This window comes from Homarus americanus, unplaced genomic scaffold (genome assembly GCF_018991925.1).
Source record: "Homarus americanus isolate GMGI-L3 unplaced genomic scaffold, GMGI_Hamer_2.0 scaffold31037, whole genome shotgun sequence".
In the NCBI taxonomy this organism is placed as follows: Eukaryota; Metazoa; Arthropoda; class Malacostraca; order Decapoda; family Nephropidae; genus Homarus; species Homarus americanus.
In genome coordinates, this window is record NW_024722227.1 from 19,368,421 (window position 1) to 19,389,167 (window position 20,747).

At 40.3% G+C, this 20,747-nt stretch overlaps 1 protein-coding gene across 1 annotated transcript in view; it reads left to right on the forward strand.

The window, feature by feature from the left end:
* Positions 1-16,040: 16,040 nt before the first annotated feature.
* The window catches only part of LOC121862406 (protein cornichon homolog 4-like), a gene marked incomplete at its 3' end in the record, with an annotated part of 53,854 nt that continues 49,147 nt past the window's right edge, over positions 16,041-20,747 (forward strand). The window contains 1 exon segment of the mRNA XM_042360672.1: positions 16,041-16,171. Coding sequence (XP_042216606.1) covers positions 16,061-16,171 — 111 coding nt within the window.

Here is a 20,747-nt window from a genome sequence, read left to right on the forward strand (position 1 = left end):
ACCTGAGACACTCCCATGTGTAGGTTATGTATATAAGCTACTTGTGCCGAGTAGCAACCCTGTACATAAGCTACTGTGCCGAGTAGCAACCCTGTACTTAAGCTACTGTGCCGAGTAGCATTTATATATATAATCACGTGGCAACACTGCACGTGTTATGTGGCAACATTGCCCCGAGGCTGCCATATGGCAAGGCAGCCCCAGTCTGACTGTGTGAGCCGTGCATGGCACACGCTGGTCACCACTTGTATTTCTCTCATCCACAATAAACGGACTCAGTGTTACTCAGTGTTTCCTAGCCATCACTGCATTCTTCAGGGCACACTAGTAACCTTCACCATGTACCCTGATAATCTCAGGTACACCACTGACCTCCCAGGTACACCTCTGACACTCCCAGGTACACCTCCGACACTCCCAGGTACACCTCCGGCACTCCCAGGTACACCTCTGACACTCCCAGGTACACCTCAGACACTCCCAGGTACACCTCTGATACTCCCAGGTATACATCAGACACTCCCAGGTACACCACTGACACTCCCAGGTACACCGCTGACACTGCCAGATACACCTAAGACACACCCAGGTACACCTCTGACACTCCCAGGTACACCTCTGACACTCCCAGGTACACCTCTGACACTCCCAGGTACACCTCTCACACTCGCAGGTACACCTCTGACACTCCTTGGTACACCTCTGACACTTCGGAAATCCCTCCATACTAAACAGGACCAAACACACCCTCCTCCACCTCCCTTATATTAATAACTTCCTATAACCACCCAACAACTCCCCCAAATTAAAAACCTATCCTTCCTCAACCCACACACCCAACGATCCCACCTAACCTAACCCAATCAACCAAACCTAACTTAACCCCTAACCTAACCTCTCTCTTCAACCCACTCCCAACGATTCCAACCCAACCTAACCCAATCAGCCTAACCTAACCTTACCTGACTTACCCAACCTCCATCCTCCCCCCTCACTCTAAACCCCACGCCCCAAAACCACACTCAAAGGCCACTCCCACATAAAAAAAAAGAAAAAGAAAAAAAAAACACTAACCCATTCAATCTGCACTAACACTCCTCCCCTAAAAGGAAAGAAAAGACCTAACAATCCCCCAAAATAAAAACCCTAACATACCCAGCCGTTACTAGCAATCCCACACAAAATAAAAATAACCATTCTACCATCAACTAACCACACCCTATCACTCCTCCAAAACAAATACCTAACTTACCAATTCCATACTAACACCGATGACGTGTACGTCTCCCTTAGCAATAAGGTCGGGGAGAGGTGCACAGTACCTGTACGCAAGCCCTCTCCCTCAAGAATGTTACCAACACTGTTTTATGGGCACCTCCCTTAGCCAATAAGGTCGGAGAGGTGTACCTTACAAGAATGGTACCAACATACAGATGACATGAACGCCTCCCTTAGCCAATAAGGTCGGGGAGGGGTGCATTGTACCTATACACAAACCCTCTCCTCAAGAATGGGACCAGGAACTCACAATACCTGCAAAGCCCACCACACAAATTGCAGAAGTCCTTTTCAAGCCAAAGGAAAGAAAAGCAATAATAACACAACTCTGCCAACCACTAATAAAACCTACAATCCTCCCAAAAAACTTAACCCACCCAATCTTACTCACAATCCCTCCTAAAAAAGCTAACTCAACTTATCCAATCACTAATCAACACCTACAATTCCTCCCAAAACAAAACTTTATATACCGACCTTATTAACAATCCCTTCGACCCCCAAAAAACACATGACTCAATACAACTATTCATTAGCCACACAAATCATATCACCCCTAAAAATCCTACCATACTATAAATTAACCCAACAACCTCAAAGCCCCCTCTCCTCTCCTCTCCTCTCCTCCCCCTCTCCCAACAACCGAACTACCTGACCTATAACAATTATCCTAACCCTCCCCTCTCCCTTACTATATTTCCACACAAACACATACACACTCACACAACAACCCCCTTAAGCTCTAATTCAGCTCAAATCAACATACAACCGCCACCCCCGCCAATCCCCAACACAAACTCCCCAAACACAAACTCCCCCACTCCCTCAGCGAATCTCCAAACACAGCACCCTCCCGCCAGGCAAAGCCTCATAATACTACAACTCTCCAGAACCAAATCAAACATACCCATCTTCTATAACAGCCACTGTCAACAAAATCGACCCTAACCAAGACTGAAACCAAACAACCTATATTTTTTATTTTGTGTGGGATTGCTAGTAACGGCTGGGTATGTCAAACTCTCCAAAACCAAATCAAACATACCCAACTTCTATAACAGCCACTGTCAACAAAATCGACCTAACTCAAGATTGAAACCAAACAACCTATATCTCACTCTCATCTCCGTTCACAATTTGACAAAGCTCAAATCTGTCTCCTGCTATTACTAAATAACTCTCCTACGATACACTCATCCTTCCTTACTACGAATACTTTGACACTTCAAGCTCAAAGATTCAAAACTCTTCCTCCAACTCTCTCCATTTCTCTCTGACATAGCTCAAAGACCCACAACTCTCAGAACCAAATCAAACATACCCAACGTTCTGTGACATCCAATTCTCAATAAAATCGACCTAACTCAAGACTGAAACCATTCAACCTATATCTCATTCTCGTCTCCGTTCATAATTTGACAAAAAAGCTCAAATCTGTCTGCTGCTATTACTTAAAACGCTCCTACGATACGCTCATCCTTCCTTACTATGAATACTTTGACATTTCAAGCTCAAAGATTCAAAACCCTTCCTCCAACTCGCTCCGTTCCTCTTTGACATAGCTCAAAGACTTTACCTTCATCTTTCTCCAAACAACCCTACGACTAGCTAAATTTCCATGTTTTCACCTTCTCTGTTACATTGATCGTGTGTGGCCTGTGCGTCCGTCCACCTGTGCTTCTCGGCTTGCGCTGCCGCCGTGGCGGGGCGGTTCTTCCTTCGCTTTGCCAACACTGCCTAAGCTAGACGACAACCAGAACACCCGCGTTGGCCCTTTGCTTGCCCGGATCTGTTCCCGCCCTCACTCTGCCTCGTCCTGATTATGATTGTTGCACCCTCAGGGCATATTGCCTACCCCCTCATGCAAGCGGTGTTTAGCTGTAACGACCACGGTCGTACACGTCAGTTAACGCCAAAATCAAATGATTCATATTACGCTCAATAGCCCACAAAACATGTACCTCTGCTTTTATTTTGAGTCCTCCATCTGAGGAGTCCGTTTTCTCATCACTTCAAGACGCCTCAGCCCTCCGTTATCCCATTTTCTCTGACTTACTGAAACCAACCTCTCTATATAATGAATTTGAATGTGAGAGAGAACACCCTTGTATTGAGTCAACTTAGATATGTCTGTTTACAGTTGGAACATTCAAGATCCATTGTGAGTGGTGTTGAACGCTTCAACTGTCCTTATTGTTAGTAAGACGTGTCAAGTAAGCGAGTGTTGAGTTTGCCAGTTAGAGTGGCGTATTTTAGGTCGTCCGTGGGGATACCCATGAGTTTCTGATCGCTACTGAAGTTATATTGTTTTGTCGCCCCGACATCAGAGAATCTGATGTTCATAGTTTAGTTAGTGTCAGTTGTCTATTTAAGAAAGTCATTCATCTTCTGAACAGTTCCTGTCAAACTCAAAATTCTCCCAGATTTAACGGCCGTTTGACCGGGGATGTGGTTTGCGGTCAGGTCAATAGAGTTGCGAACGCATATATAACTTCAATTCACCTCTTTACTGACAAACTAAGTCTCTGATTAAATCATAAATATTGATGTAGAAAATTAGCCTGCTCTGTGACACTGACGGTCACAGCTAGGTGTCCAACGACTCCTGTGAATAGAGGGTCTATTGTTAGTGGAATTTATCTTTCTAGTAGGAATATGCCCTCTTTAGAGATACTTAATTTTCTGAGTGAGTCACCGATACTACTGCCAATTATTTATTTTGGTGAGTATCCATTTAAGAAGTATCCGAGGCATTTATGTGTTAACGTTTACCTCCTTTGCTCTGGAAGGGTGTTAATTGAATTTATCTTTGGTGGGGTTGTTTTGTAGAAGATTTGTTGTGACATCAGCGCACGATGATCACAGTAGTTGTGAATAAGTTACAACTTGTGTGAGTTCCAAGAACTTGCCAAAGCCATGGAGGCCAGCATTCATCGGTGGGGACCGCCGAAGGCTCGGAGGGGTAGTGAGAAAATCAAGTTTAGAAATTTCCCGTCGGGATCAGAACCTGATGAAAGGAAAACTGCCGGCGAGGCTGAGGAAGCTAGTTGTTATCATGGGTACTAGACTTCGGGTGAGAAAGGGGGAAGTCAATGATTTGAATATATCTTTTGTTAAGTATGCTTAGAATTACCCAGCTTAGATAAATTAGTAGAGAGAGCAGCAAGAAATGAATAGTATTCTACCTTAGACTTGAAAGACGCATATGATTAAAGTAATACTTAACGACAGAAGTCGAGATCTAACCACATTTAGTGATGGAATATAATTAATGAAGGTTTACACGCTTATCTTTTGGGTTTTTTCAACCAGTCCCGTTATTCTTTTTATTTTTTGCCAGAGAAGTAAACCAAGTCGAAGCCCCTTTTTGCAGCGAAGAACCGAGTTGAATGTAACTACCCCGATGATGTCATACTGTGGACTAATGATTTTTCAACCTTGTCAGACAGGTTAGCTAGAGTATTGAGAAAGTCCTTCCAGTGTTTCCCCTTTCATACAATTGCCAGTGGGAGGGTGTAGTTGTGCAGTTTTGATTGGTACAGGCAGTGCAGTTAATTTCTTTAAGTTTTGTTAGTACTTTAGGCATAGGGCCCCTTAGGCCTTGTAAGTACCCAATACGAAGATGTTACCGGAGATGAGCTGAATGTGAAAAGCACTGTAGTAGTAAAAGTAAATGCTACCACCTGATGATTCTGCCGTCAAGGGCATCTACATCTTGTTGAGATGTGTTGATGATGAACACCTACTGTGGGTTTTGCCATTCAAGTTTGGCCAGCGTGAGACCCTGTTGGGGAGGGATTGTCAGTATGTACCATGGGCAAGAGGAATGAGTAGATGTGTCTTACTGCAGTGAGAACATTGTTTGGTGTGAGTGATCAAGTTGCTTGGAGGTCCTATCTGCAGTAGGCCTGGGTTAATGTAGGAGGTAGTTGGGCTGGACTTTAGTCACGGCTAGGCATGTACAAGAGTACATGGGCCTAGTGCAGTTTAAGAAGCTTGCATTGCAAAGTAACAGAAGGGCACTGAGGTTTTGGGGGGTTTCATGGGGACCGGGTCGCTGGCATTAAGGTCTATTTGAGTCCATACTCTGGCCATTCAGATCTTGCCTCGTCCCGCGAGTGGAAAATGATTCTTTTGTGATACGGTCAACCCGAATACTTCAGTAGCTGGATGGGGTCAGTCTATCTACTCCTAGCTTGAGATCTCAATTGTTGAATTTTGAAGCTTGGGTCCAGTGTCATCCTAGTGGATGTTGTAGTTAAAAGTGTCATACATATCTGATCAATCGCCTAGATGGAAACTACCTGTCATCCTAGTGGATGTTGTAGTTAAAAGTGTCATACGAAACTACCTGTCATCCTAGTGGATGTTGTAATCAAAAGTGTTATACATATCTGATCAATCGCTAAGATGGAAACTACCTGTCATCCTGGTGGATGGTGCAGTTAAAAGTGTACAAAAACTGTAATTGAGGCCGGCCTGTTATTTTTATTATTATGTTCTGTAATATTGATGCATGATTATGTTCTTCTGTGTGCCATAACAAGTGGTGCTGTGTTCATTTTATCTGCCCTGGCTGGGAGTTTGTGTGATTAGTCAACTGAGTTGCAAAATTTTATGTATGTGAAAATTATGTAACCATGTGTGTTGCCTGTATTGATGACCATTACCCCAGTATTGCAAGATATTGTGTTTTGAAAATTATGTATTTACTGTGAATGTTTTGTCGACTATACCGCATAATATTGAATCTTGGGGAGAGGAAAGCTTTGTAACGACCACGGTCGTACACGTCAGTTAACGCCAAAATCAAATGATTCATATTACGCTCAATAGCCCACAAAACATGTACTTCTGCTTTTATTTTGAGTCCTCCATCTGAGGAGTCCGTTTTCTCATCACTTCAAGACGCCTCAGCCCTCCGTTATCCCATTTTCTCTGACTTACTGAAACCAACCTCTCTATATAATGAATTTGAATGTGAGAGAGAACACCCTTGTATTGAGTCAACTTAGATATGTCTGTTTACAGTTGGAACATTCAAGATCCATTGTGAGTGGTGTTGAACGCTTCAACTGTCCTTATTGTTAGTAAGACGTGTCAAGTAAGCGAGTGTTGAGTTTGCCAGTTAGAGTGGCGTATTTTAGGTCGTCCGTGGGGATATCCATGGGTTTCTGATCGCTACTGAAGTTATATTGTTTTGTCGCCCCGACATCAGAGAATCTGATGTTCATAGTTTACTTAGTGTCAGTTGTCTATTTAAGAAAGTCATTCATCTTCTGAACAGTTCCTGTCAAACTCAAAATTCTCCCAGATTTAACGGCCGTTTGACAGGGGATGTGGTTTGCGGTCAGGTCAATAGAGTTGCGAACGCATATATAACTTCAATTCACCTCTTTACTGACAAACTAAGTCTCTGATTAAATCATAAATATAGATGTAGAAAATTAGCCTGCTCTGTGACACTGACGGTCACAGCTAGGTGTCCAACGACTCCTGTGAATAGAGGGTCTATTGTTAGTGGAATTTATCTTTCTAGTAGGAATATGCCCTCAGGCCCATATATATGCAGGCGCGCGAGGGGAAATCACTCCTGTGATTTCTCCTCCACGCCTCCAGGTATGTTCACATGTGTTCCACGCCGCCATATTAACTCAGTTTAACTTAGTCATTTTTTGTGAATATCAGTGTTCATGTTTTAACATAGTACCTTCAGTGCCAAGTAAAGTAGAGGTTTAGCTATCGTTTGAACCGGTGCCAGACGTATGTTTTGTATAGTGAAGTTAAATATTCACTCCTGTGATTTCTACTCCACGCCTCCAGACGCTGTTGTGGGGGTTAGCAACACTCCTGAGCTTCGGGAGCCGCCGATGGGCACGATGTCTCTCGAAAGACGTCTTTAAAGTGGCGAGATTCCTTGGCAGACGCCACGGCCCACCGCCACGAGTCAACTTTTCCCGGGCCAGGCGCTCCGAGCTAGCGAGCGAGCCTGTAAACAACTCTGGCCCACTGACTCCGTCATATGATCATGGTCGATACGATACGAAGTCTTTAGTTAAGAGGTGAAAGAAGATTATTAGGGGTTGAAGGAAAAGTGGTGAAACTGAAATACAGTAGGAGTAGAAAGAATCTGGGCTCAACCAGATCGCTTCATCTTTCTTATTGGTGTTTTGTCTTTGTTCTGCTCCCTTGGGTCGTCAGACCTTTGAATTAATATTGGTTTATTTATATAATGCTGCTTATTATTATTATTTTTATTATTGTTGGAGTTAGTGAGCCCGCCCAGGTCCTTGTGTCCCTTATCTCTATGTTTTATTCTAATGCTTGTTGTCATCTTCTTGATTACATCTAATCCTACCTATAACACAGGGCTCCTGCCTGGGAGCAGTGACCCCGCCCCCCCCCCTCTTGGACGGGCGTCGGGCTCGTAGGGTTCTGCACCCAGGTTACCTGTGACTATAGTTATGTCTAAGAAACTTGCCACCTACCGGTGACCCCCGGACAAGGGGTGCCCTGCACTATCACAGGTTCCCTTGCCGGATCGACCGTATCGCTAAGTCCCGCCTCCCGTTCAAAGAACGGAGTGCATGAGGGGGATGAAAAAAGGAAAGAAGAGGACTTAGAGAGTAGAAACAGCCTACCTACCACGCCACGTTCGGTTAGCCAATCAGAGCACCGCAGTAAACGTGCATGTATCACGCCACCGTGGGGCACCACTGATTGGCCAATCCAGGACGTAGACGCACGGGTAGTATCATGGTCTATCTACTGTTCTTGGTTATATGTATGGAGCCGTATTAATATCCATGCTTAGGGATGACTAGCAGAAATATAGTCATCCCAGGTTAAGTATTGACCCCCTGAATGAGAGTTCAAGGTACCAGGTGGTTCTTTGTGAAGTGATAAGAAATATTGTATGTTACTAATTGTGGAATTGCCCAGTGGGTTATGTATTCATCTGTAGTACCCATGAAAGAATAACCTGAGAGTATCAGGCTCTAATCAAGAAGTGGAGAGGTAATTTGTTACTTGTTAAAGTAAGACCTGAGGGTCCAGTGATGGCTTGTGAATAATAGTACGGAATCTCATGTATCAAGGTAATGATATCCCAATTGTCTAATAAAGTAATGAGTATTTGGAGGTGTTGAATGAGGTAATAAGCTCTTGAAGTGTTTGATGATTTAATAAGTTAATTGCGGTTCTGTTTAGCCTGAGTGAATCTAAGATGCATCTTCTCCACTCACTGTGTTAATAAATATTGAATTAGTAATCTGAGTATCACCACTCTACTCCTTCTAAACATTGGTTCCCAGAAAATAATACTTACTCACGTGCCTAGACATCTACCACACTACCCAACAACTTTCCATGAGTTATGTTATATAATGAAAACTCTGGGTGGTGGCAGCTACCCTTTGTAAGTATAAAAAGTGTTGTACAAAGAATAACATGGTTCCCCAGACTAACCCATGTATAAGAAAGGAATAAAACAAAGTACACTTCAGAAAGGAAAGAACATTGACTTGGAAAACATAAGTAGAGAAGCATAAGAGTTACTTGTATAAGAATATAAGGTATATAGAGGTAAAGAACATATCAGAATATGAGCAAGAATACATAAGAATAAGTATATATGTGTGTATATATATATATATATATATATATATATATATATATATATATATATATATATATATATATATATATATATATATATATATATATATATATATATATATATATGTATATATGTATGTAAAGAATTGAAGAAGGATAAGTATATTAAACAGGGTACTCATTGGAAAGAGTACTACACAGAACATATAAGTATATGAATAAATAGACTACTAACAGAAAAGAATAGCTGGATGGTAAATTATTGAAAAGAGAAAACTCGGCCCGTTACATAGCCACTGCACCTGTTCTCTCCTTCTAAAATTCACTTCTATCCTCCCTTTATCCTTCCCCTGAACCTCCTTCCCCCCTGTCACTAGCATTTTTCTATTCTATTCTATTCTGTACTCTGATTGGCTGGTAGGCGCGCGGGGGCACTACAGGCTTACAGCGCCCCCTGGAACTCCCAGATGTTTAGGCTCGCTTCACTAGCCACCCCACCCTCTTGGGTAGTTACATTGAGGGGGGCCTCCAAAAACAGGCTGCCCATGGGCCTCCACAGGTTTAAATCCGGCACTGTCGTAACCAGGTGAGAAGGTTGGGTCATCTTACCCTCTGACCTGACTGCTGCGGTGCTTTTTGAAGATTAGGAGGGTCATTACCTAATACCTGACCATTGTGGACTTGATCTCACCCTCCTCTGTATGTATGTATGTATGTATATATATATATATATATATATATATATATATATATATATATATATATATATATATATATATGTATATATATATATATATATATATATATATATATATATATATATATATTTATTTATATATATATATATATATATATATATATATATATACATATATATATATATATATATATATATATATATATATATATATATATATATATATATATATATATATATAGCTGATAACCACAAGGAAGAAGTAAGCGCTTTCGTGTAATTCACACCTGAAGATGTGAATTACACGAAAGCGCTTGGGAACGTGTTTTCTTCTTTTCCTTGTGGTTATCATATACCTAGATCACCCTACAGTGATTTACTTGCATATATATATATATATATATATATATATATATATATATATATATATATATATATATATATATATATATATATATATATATATATAAAATCACACGGGAAAAGGGAAACAACGGAGCACCTTAGCTTTCGTCTTTATTCAAGACATCTTCAGAGGCAACTGCATTACATGGACAGAGAGAGGCTTAAATATACAGGGTGACATTAAAAACATGAGGTCAGGTCATAATGATGTCATCCACTAATCCCCACACCAACACACACGTAGAGGAGCTTAAGAGAATGGGGGTGACGTGACTAGTCAGGTCAGGTAAAAAATAAGGGACCCACTAAATAACTATCATACATCTAGATCAAAGGTTTTCAAAGCATTTTTAACCTTGGGCCATTGACAAATAAATTTATGTAACATATTATCAGTTTTGAACTGACCATCACTAAGGTTTATTGATTTGAATTCCTTAATCAAACTAGCTTCAACCAGAAGTCTTTCTGTGACACAAGATGATTTGAATACTTCTAAGCTTTTTTCCCAAGCAATGGGATGATTATTATTCCTAACATGAACGAACAAGGCTCTGCTTTCAGATGCTGTTCTGATATTATACTTATGTTGTTTGATTCTGAGCTGCAGTGTTTTTCCTGCCTGTCCTACATTATTACAATTACATTTGCTACATGGAATACAATAAACACTTCCATTTACATTCAAACTTGGGCTATTTCTAATTAACATATTGGTAATGGTTGAGTCATACTTGAAAACAACATTAATATTTATACCTGACCTCATTTTTTTAAGGTCACCCTGTATATATTTAAGCCTCTCTCTGTCCATGTAATCCAGTTGCCTCTGAAGATATCTTAAATAAAGACGAAAGCTAAGGTGCTCCGTTGTTTCCCTTTTCCCGTGTGATTTTATCAAGATTTATCTTATCCACGTTTTCATTGTGAATCTAGGGGGTGCTGGTGGTAGAGTGGTACTGCTCTTGCCTTCGCAAGCGAGATGTCACGGGTTCGATTCCCGGGCCGGTGGAAGTTGTTTGGACACACTTCCTAGTCCCTGTTCACCTAGCAGTAAAGTAGGCACCTGTTGTAAGTCGAAAGTTGCGAATTCGTATTCAGGGACAAGTTGTTGGAGCTTCCAATAACTTGATGACACAAGCCATTGACTCTTCAGGCTTCTATGCCCTTGACTCTTCAGGCTTCTACGCCCTTAACTCATGAGACATAAAAAGGCAAGCATGAACTTAGCATGCTTCCCTGTTGGGCACTGTAAACGCTTCTGCGCTTCACCTTACACAAGGATGTAGGGGAGTGCCCAATAAAAAAAATGTGGCATTTAAAAACTCAAGCACTGTTAAACAAATGTTAATCAAGAACTCCCCCCAAAACACAAAATTGGTTGCATTTATAAAGTTCCTTGCAAGGATTGTAATATGTTTTACTTAGGCCAGACAGGTAAAGATCTTGTAACTAGACTTAAACAACATAAATATAGTGTTAGGACAGGCCAGGAATCCAACGCTCTGCTTGTTCATTTGAGGGATAACAAGCATTGCATTGACTGGGATAATGCTTCCTCAATATTACCTTGTAATTCATTTCACAGTAGGAACATCATAGAATCTAGTCTTATTAAACATACCGAAGCATTCAACATGAATTTGAGTAATGGCATGTACAAACTGGACAATTTTGTAATTAAGAAGATTTGTAACCAGGTGAGAAGGTTGGGTCACCTTACCCTCTGACCTGACTACCGACCTTTGCGGTGCTATTTAAAGATTAGTAAGGTCATTACCTAATACCTGACCATTGTGGACCTGATCTCACCCTCCTCTGTATATATACACCTTGTTTTGTACTTCTCCTTAGTCTGTACTCACCCCTGAAGATGTGAATTACACGAAAGCGCTTGGGAACTTCGTGTTTTCTTCTTTCCTTGTGGTTATCAGCATATATATATATATATATATATATATATATATATATATATATATATATATATATATATATATATATATATATATATATATATATATATATATATATATATATATATATATATTAATATATAAGAACATAAGAAAATAAGGAGTCTGCAATAGGCCGGTTGGCCTGTGCATGGCAGCTTCTGTCGAGAGTTACTACCATATACTGCCAGATCTGGGGTCACTAAATCTAAGGGGATAACTTAACTCTAATCTTAATGTCTAAGGGTCGCTGCCACCAGACCCCCTCTGGACAGCATGTAGCTCGTTAGGTAGCGTGCAGAGTGGACTAGGCATTGGGTTAGGTTTTCCATTGATCAGATCGATAAGGGTAAAGAAGGGTGAAACCATAACATGTCTTCCTTGATTTATTTCTTATAAAACACACTGGAAAAAAAAACATACATGAATTGGCCTTCCTCAGAAGAACAACGGAATTTTGGTTACCCAACTGGGCCCCAGACTCCTACATTACTGGCGGGTCATCCACCCACTTATTGCACAACAATCGGTGAACGCCGTATCTCGGTCGTTCCTTCTTACAATATCCCTTAACACATCAGACTGTGCCACTGGTGTGGCTTGTAGCACCGTCGGTTATCATACATAGTAGCACCATCGCAACACACCTGTTACACTCCATACCTGCAAGTATGTGACTCCTTGTGACTTTTAGGTATACACAACGGGCCCCTCGTTCGCACACCGCCCTCGGTGGGTAAGGACGAGGGCTTCACCTAGAGACATACCAGCACTATTTCTACGCCTGGTATTATAGGTCGCTCCAAGTGACGACCGCAGTTTCTCACGGCCTCCTTAGTTGTGACTATTCATGTGGAGTGGTGCGCTGGGAATCCACCGGTTCATAGTGGACTGGTATAGTGGGGAGTAATTCCCCACCTGGTGTGGCGCTCCAGGAGACAATGGCGGCCGGGCGGCAAGATACCCCAACCACGTGGCACCTGTGTTGACGGCAGAACGGGAAAGACTAAGCAATAATGCCTGACGGGCGGTTATCCCATCCCTTAACACATCCCTATCACACTTATATATCCGGCAAAGCTTTAAACTGTAGTAACTGTTATTTATCAACCTTAATTGTAGGGCGGGATATAGCCCGCTAGGACACTGACCTGTGTTGACGGCAGAACGGGAAAGACTAAGGCCGGCTTCCCGCCGCTTCTCGTCACATAGGCCTACAGTTTCCAATCCTCAATTTACATTTTTGTTTCTTATGGTTCTCCCCTGAACACTTTACGGTATATTGTCACTCATTTCTTATAAACACATATATTAATCCTAACTTATACACTAAGGTCAGGTCTTGGTTTGCTAGTGCTTGGTTAAATGCCTGGGATTTTAATATCAACGGGCATCTGAGGCGGGTACATGACGCGCCTTGAAACAAAAGCCGAATGATCATGGCGGGGGTGTATCAACTTCACTTAAAAACTGTAATGAGGGATCCTCCTCTCACACCGTGCACTATTTGAACACAGACCTCAGATTCTCTGATCACTGTACCTGTCGTGGGTATATGTCTGTGAGGCTACGAGGTGTATTAAATTCATACCGACGCATACACGATATTTCCTTTCCAGTATAGTTTCTAGATCATTGTCAACACCTCACATAGTTCTGATACATTTATCCCTTTTTCCAGATCATTGTTCTCATGTATTTTCATATGATATCTGTTGGAGTTAGGTTCGCTACACGCTCACAGACGTAAATAGTAGGACCTTCAAACCCTGCTCCACACTTAGTCTTACAGTACCCTAGTCCGGCTCAACTGGACTTTAACATTCATCTTATGCCTACCCTGAGTGATCCTTAATGCTATGAATACATACACTTGATATGATATAATTATACCTGGGTACAATACCACACATGGTCTAGCAACCTTGAGTAGGTGAGTTGTCTTTTCTCAATGTTTCCCGTTTTCTGGGGTTCTACAAGCGCTGTGCATTTGAATGTTATGTAGCGTAATATGAATTAGATGGGATTTTTAGGGATGACAATGATGTGCGCAGTACAACCACTCTTTATCATCCATGAATCTATCTAGCCTCCTTTTGATACTTTCCAGAGTTCCCGCACTTACTACAAAGTTGCTAAGCTTGTTCCACTCGTCCACCACCCTATTTGTGAACCAATTTCTTCCTATCTCCCTCCTAAACCTAAACTTATCAACTTCAATCCGTTGCTCCGAGTCCTATCCTGCTCGGATATTATAAGAACTTTATCTATATCCCCTTTATTGATTCCTTTCACCCACTTAAATACTTCTATCATATCTCCCCGCACTCTTCGTCTTTCTAGGGAATGCAAGTTAAGTTTCTTTAGCCTATCCTGATACGGAAGGCTTCTAAGTCCCGGAATCATTTTTGTCATTCTTCGCTGCACCGACTCTAGTGAATTTATATCCATTCTATAATAGGGGCACCAGAACTGAACCGCATAATCGAGGTGTGGCCTGACTAGCGCAAGATATAGTTGCAATAAGACCTCTGCACTCTTGTTACTTACACTTCTAAATATAAAACCCAATACTCTGTTTGCCTTATTTCGAACATTAACGCACTGTTTTCTAGGCCGTAGGTGCGGGCTTACAAGTACCCCTAGGTCTCTTTCACAAGTCAACTTCTCTAGGTTGATGTTGTTAAGGCTGTATACATTATAAGTATTTGTTCTTCCAATATTAAGTACGCTGCACTTTCTGGTGTTGAATTTCATTTGCCATTTTTCAGACCACCCCTGCAGTTTATTTAGATCCTCCTGTAATGCATTTGCATCCTGCCCTGAATTAATTTGCCGCCCTATTTTGGTGTCATCCGCAAACTTGCTTATGTCACTGCTGATCCCAGTATCTAGATCGTTTATGTAGATTATGAACAAGAGTGGGCCTAGTACTGACCCCTGGGGAACCCCACTGGTTACACAGCCCCACTCAGATTTAACACCATCTACGCTGACCCTCTGCGTTCTATCGGTGAGCCATGATTTTATCCAATTTAAAACTTTCCCTCGATACCATGAGCCTTAATTTTTCTCAGAAGCCTCTGATGCGGTACTCTGTCAAATGCTTTGCTAAAGTCTAAGTAAATAACATCGTAATTTTCGTCATTATCTACTACCTCAAAGACTTTCCTAAAAAACGTTAGCAGATTTGTTAGACAAGATTTTCCCCTTGTAAACCCATGTTGCGAGTCTTAGATTAATTTGCTTTTCTCTAGATGAGATCGGATGCTATCTGCTATAATTGATTCAAGAAATTTCCCCACTACTGACGTCAAACTGATCAGCCGGTAATTTGACGCTGATGCTCTGTCTCCCTTTTTGAATATGGGTACTACATTTGCCTGTTTCTACAAGTCTGTCACATCACCAGTGTCAAATGATTTTGTAAATAAGTTTACGAGGGGTCCGCTAATCTGTTCCCTACACTCTTTCAAGACTCGAGGGAAAATTTCATCCGGCCCTGGGGATTTTGTTTTCTTTAGTTTATTTATCTTCTTAAGAACATCCTCTTTTCTGATAGTGATATTCTTTAATTTCTCTTCTTCCTTTCCCTTAAATATCAGTTCCACCTCTGGAATCTCATCGCAAATTTCTTCTGTGAAAACTGATAAGAAGTAGTTGTTCAATGCTTTGCTTATTTCTCCACTGCCAATTATCACTTCTCCCTCCCTGACTTTAAAGGCCCAACTTTGTCCTTGACCTTTGTCCTATATACCTGGAAAAATCCCTTGGGATTCGCCTTGGATTCTCTTGCTATTTTGATTTCATAGTCTCTCTTTGCTTTCCTTACATTTTCCTTAACATTCCTAGATAGTTCATTATACCTATTTCTGAGCTGCTATATACATATATATATATATATATATATATATATATATATATATATATATATATATATATATATATATATATATATATATATATATATATATATATATATATATATATATATATATATATATATATATATATATATATATATAATTTAGATGAGTTATAAGCTAGTAAAAGGGATGAACTTATGGAGGAGGAAGACATGTTGGAATATATGTACCACAACAACAACAACATGGAGGCGGCTCAGCTGGTACAGGGAGAGTCCTCAGTCTCCCTCGACACTGCTGTCTTTGTTTTCTCACTCTTTGATACTGGGGCTTTATTGTTTTTACTAGTGTATTATGTATCCTTTATTATAAACTTATGTCATAAGAGTTTGTTAATCCCAGACATTTCTTGTACAGGTTTCAGATCATCTGGCGTCTTACTTTAACAAGTCTTCTGCATTTATTTCATCTCATGTGCTGTGTCACCTCTACCTCCTTACATACCCACGTTTCATAAAATAGGAAGATTAAGGCTGAGTATTGAATAGTGCTACATTGTTCTTAGGAATCTGGACTCCAATTATAGACATGGAGAGACTTGATAATTAAGAGCGGCGGCATGAATCTCCCAAATGTAGTTTGAATTTATTTTACGTTTACATTTTTTGTCTGTCTATGAATTATAATAAAAGAAAATAAGGTAAATGATTTCGAAACTGTTATCATTAGAAGCTGTTTGTTGATTTTCTTTATTTTTGCTACTTCTTGTTTTGATGATTTTAAATATATTAAAAGAAATGACAACTTTCTATTATAATTTTAAGTATTTTTATTTATTTATTTTATTCTTTCCTGCTTCACAACTCTCCTCCCGGCGCCATTTTTGTTGTTTGCCTCGCAGAATCCCACTTCAAGAGTCATTTCCAATTAATGATGGTGAACACTTCCACGAATTCCTCCTGATGTATATCAACCTCAAGGTAAAGGTATAGACAATGGCTACCACCATAAGGAGTTTGTTGGATTGGTTGAAAATTTTTTTGGTAAATTTTCATTAGTTCACACATCTCTGTTAGAAAATCAAAACTATGTTTTTCTAGTGATTTTTGTGTTTAGGTTGGTTTTGACCTTGATTTCCGTCGGAAATTGCCTGTCTTTTAGTTATCGGGAGTTTTAGGTGGGTTGTTTTCTGACAAAAATTATGGCCAAGCGAATTCAAAATACAAAAAAAAAAACACTAGAAAAACAGGCATATTAACCTGACCTAACCTAACCTAACCTAACCTAACCTAAAATAAAATAAAATAACCTAACCTAACCTAACTCACCATATGAGGGAATCACTTATTTCTTACCTTATTGACCTGGTTTGGGTTCGTCTTTGGATTCTGAGATTAGTACAGGTTGCTGTCGCTGATTTTCGCTTAGCGGGGGCCCCTGTATCGGGAACGAGTTACCACAATGCCACATGTGTTGGTCTTGATAATATTTACAGTCGTTCTTACACTTGGGACACTTTACTGAGGTCGGGAGAACAACATGAGATCTAAAAAATGATATAGCTTGTTGGTTTTTTCCCCAAAATGCACAATCAACTCCATTAATTGAAATGATACCCATCGCAGACTTCCATGGTCGGCAATGAATTTGAATTTCAAAATTTGAGACCCAAAATAAAATTCTAATCTGATTGGGCCAAAACTAGTGTGAATTAAACCACAAATCATTTTAATTGCTGGCAAAAAAAAAAGCTTTTGATTGGCCGCGTGACGTGTACGGGAACGCATTCGCGTGATGATTTATGAAGGGAACAGGCAGAGTGGGAGGTCGTGTAGGCAATAATGGCAGAAGATTAGTGGAAGAAAATTGAGAAAGATTTGGGATGCACTATCTTCGTCATTATACGTTTGCGACGGTATTGTAATAGAAGAAAATTGTCTTATAATTAGACGTCTTTTTCGAATGTGATAATAGATTTGGGGGAGGAAAATTGTGTGCACCAATGCAAAAATACCATTTTTTCTTCACTAATATCATGATATTAAACAAATATGGAAATGACAATCCATAGAACCCGACCTAACATAGCCATAGGTTGGGTATGTTAGGTCAGGTTCTATTAGGTTCTATGCATTATTAAACAGAATACACGCTAATATCATGATATTAAACACAAAAATGCAGAGAACCTACTAGAACCTGACCTAACATACCCCATAGAACCTAACCTTATATACCCAGGGTTTGTTGGGTGAGGTTCTATGCAACATTTTGAAATGCATTATTTTAATATATTGCTAATAACATGATATTAAACGCAGAAATGGAAATCTTAAACAACTTACCTTAATATTTGAAACGACACCGATTAATTGTACGGCATCTGTGGACTTAATCGTAAGATCGCGTATTTCATTGAAAGTTGTTGTTTTTCATAATATGTGAGTCTCTTCTGCATTTGGAACATTTGCAAGTGTTCTTAACCCATGGTCACAAATGAAAGATATCAAGCGAGATTCATCAAGAACTACTGGACTGTAGGTTTGATAAATCACGATAGGAAAATCACAACCTACGCAACTCGCCGTTATGTTCAAAAGATGAGTGTCAAAATATGGCACACTTACATTATTTCTTGGTTCTATATAGATATGAAAAGAAGGCTGAATGCATTAAATACTAAACAAAAGACCAATAGACGGTTATTAACGTAATGTAAATTAAATAAAGATGCGTATTTCTTTTATTTAAAGGATCACGATTAATGGTACAGAATTTAAACAGGTCATCAACAACGAACAATGGCAGAAACAAAGAAAATGTGCTGCTGGAATCTTGAAAGGTAAGAAAATGATTTGTGGCATCACAAATGCACCTAGAGACTTAATTTTAATGCCATAACATCAGTGTTCGTCGTGTTTTTATCCCATAATTTCCCTCATCATTCATGCTTTGCCCACTAACAAGGAATTTATGATCGTAGGATAGAGTAAATGAAAAAATACTTAAAATTATAATAGAAAGTTGTCATTTCTTTTAGTATAGTACGTACTTAAAATCATCAAAACAATAAGTACAGTACAGTGGGGTATGCTATAACGAATCTAATTGGTTCAAGAACCTCGTTCGTTATAGGATTAATCCGTTCCAGGCCCCCAAATACAACCACTTAACACTGAAAAAATTCTGTGGAAAATGTAAAAAATACGGTACTTTATCTTACCTTAGTGTTGTTCAGCATGCAGGACAGGAGGCAGAGGGGGAGGGGGGAGGAGAGAATTATGGAGAAGAGGTGGAAGGAGAGGAGTCAAACTTCCTAGCCCTCTTTGGTGACTTCTAACAAACACTTTGTCTGTAGGTTCTTTTGTTACCTTTGTAAAGAAGGAATCCAGGGTTGGCTGCTTCAACCTTGATTTCTGGACCTTCCAAATGTAGTTCATAACATTGTCATTAAACACACTGATGGCCTTTTGCACAGAACCAACATCAGGATGATAATCCTCAGCAAGTTTGGACAGTTTGCTCCAGAAAAAGAACGCATCCTTGAGATCTTTGGCTGGAATGATGCGGCTTTCCTCCTTGTCCTCATCCTCCCCTGACTCCTCAGAAGTTAAGCTCTGCTTCAGTGTCTCATTTTCTTCTTTGTGAAGCTCAAGCAGCTCCTCAGTGGACAGTTCCTTACTGTGCTCTTCCACCAACTCCTCAACATCATCATCATCCACTTCCAGGCCTATGGAATTGCCCAGAGACACAATTTCATGAACAACAGCCTCTTCTTCTAACTCTTCGAAGCCTTCAAAGTCTCTTTGAAGCACACATTCAGGCCACAATGGCCTCCAAGCAGCACAAAGACACCTCATAGTAACCTCTTTCCAGGCTGAGGTAATTAAAAACACAGCGTCTGCTATATTGAAGTGACTCTTCCAAAATTCCTTCAAGCTAACATCACTGGAAGAAGTGGACGCAAAACATTTTCTAAACAGTGCCTTTGTGTACAGCTTCTTAAAGTTAGAAATTACCTGTTGATCCATGGGCTGGATGAGAGGTGTTGTGTTGGGTGGCAAGAAGTGCACAGTAATGAAGTTGAACTCCTCTGGCAATTCAACCATCAAATTAGGAGGGTGGGCTGGTGCATTGTCCATCACCAACAAAGCTTTCAGTGGAAGATTATTCTTCCTGAGGTATTCCCAAACACTGGGTCCAAACACCTCAATCACCCACTCAGAGAATAAATTCCTGGTCACCCAAGCCTTTGGGTTTGACCGCCACATAACACCAAGGCGGGTCTTCCTAATGTTTTTGAAAGCTCTGGGGTTTTCTGCATGGTACACAAGGAGTGGCTTTATTTTGCAGTCACCAGAAGCATTAGCACAAAGAAGGAGGGTAAGCCTGTCTTTCATTGGCTTACGGCCAGGGACAGAAGTTTCCTCCTTGGTAATGTATGTACGGTGAGGCATTTTTTTCCCAAAAAGTCCAGTTTCATCACAGTTGAATACCTGCTGAGAAACAAAGCCTCCCTCTTTAATAATATTAAAAAAATGTCATGGTGTTCCTTAGCTGCTTCCTTATCTGCACTAGCAGCATCACCATGTCTCACAACACTATGTAATTTATTTCTTCTTCTGAAACCAGTAAACCACCCCTTGGTACCCCTAAACACTGGCACATCACTATCACTTGTACTGGGAGTCTTGGCTTTAAGGTCCTCAAACAATTGTCTGGCCTTCTCACAAATTATAGCTTCACTAATGCTATCACCTGCCATTTCTTTCTCCTTTATCCACACTAAGAGTAAATTTTCCGTCTCCTCAATCACATTACACCTTGCTTTGCTAAGTCTAGAGATTCCCTTAGCCACTTGCACAGTTTTCAACTCCTCTTTATTTTTTAAAATCGTACATTTAGTCGATTTAGCCGTCCCATACTCATCAC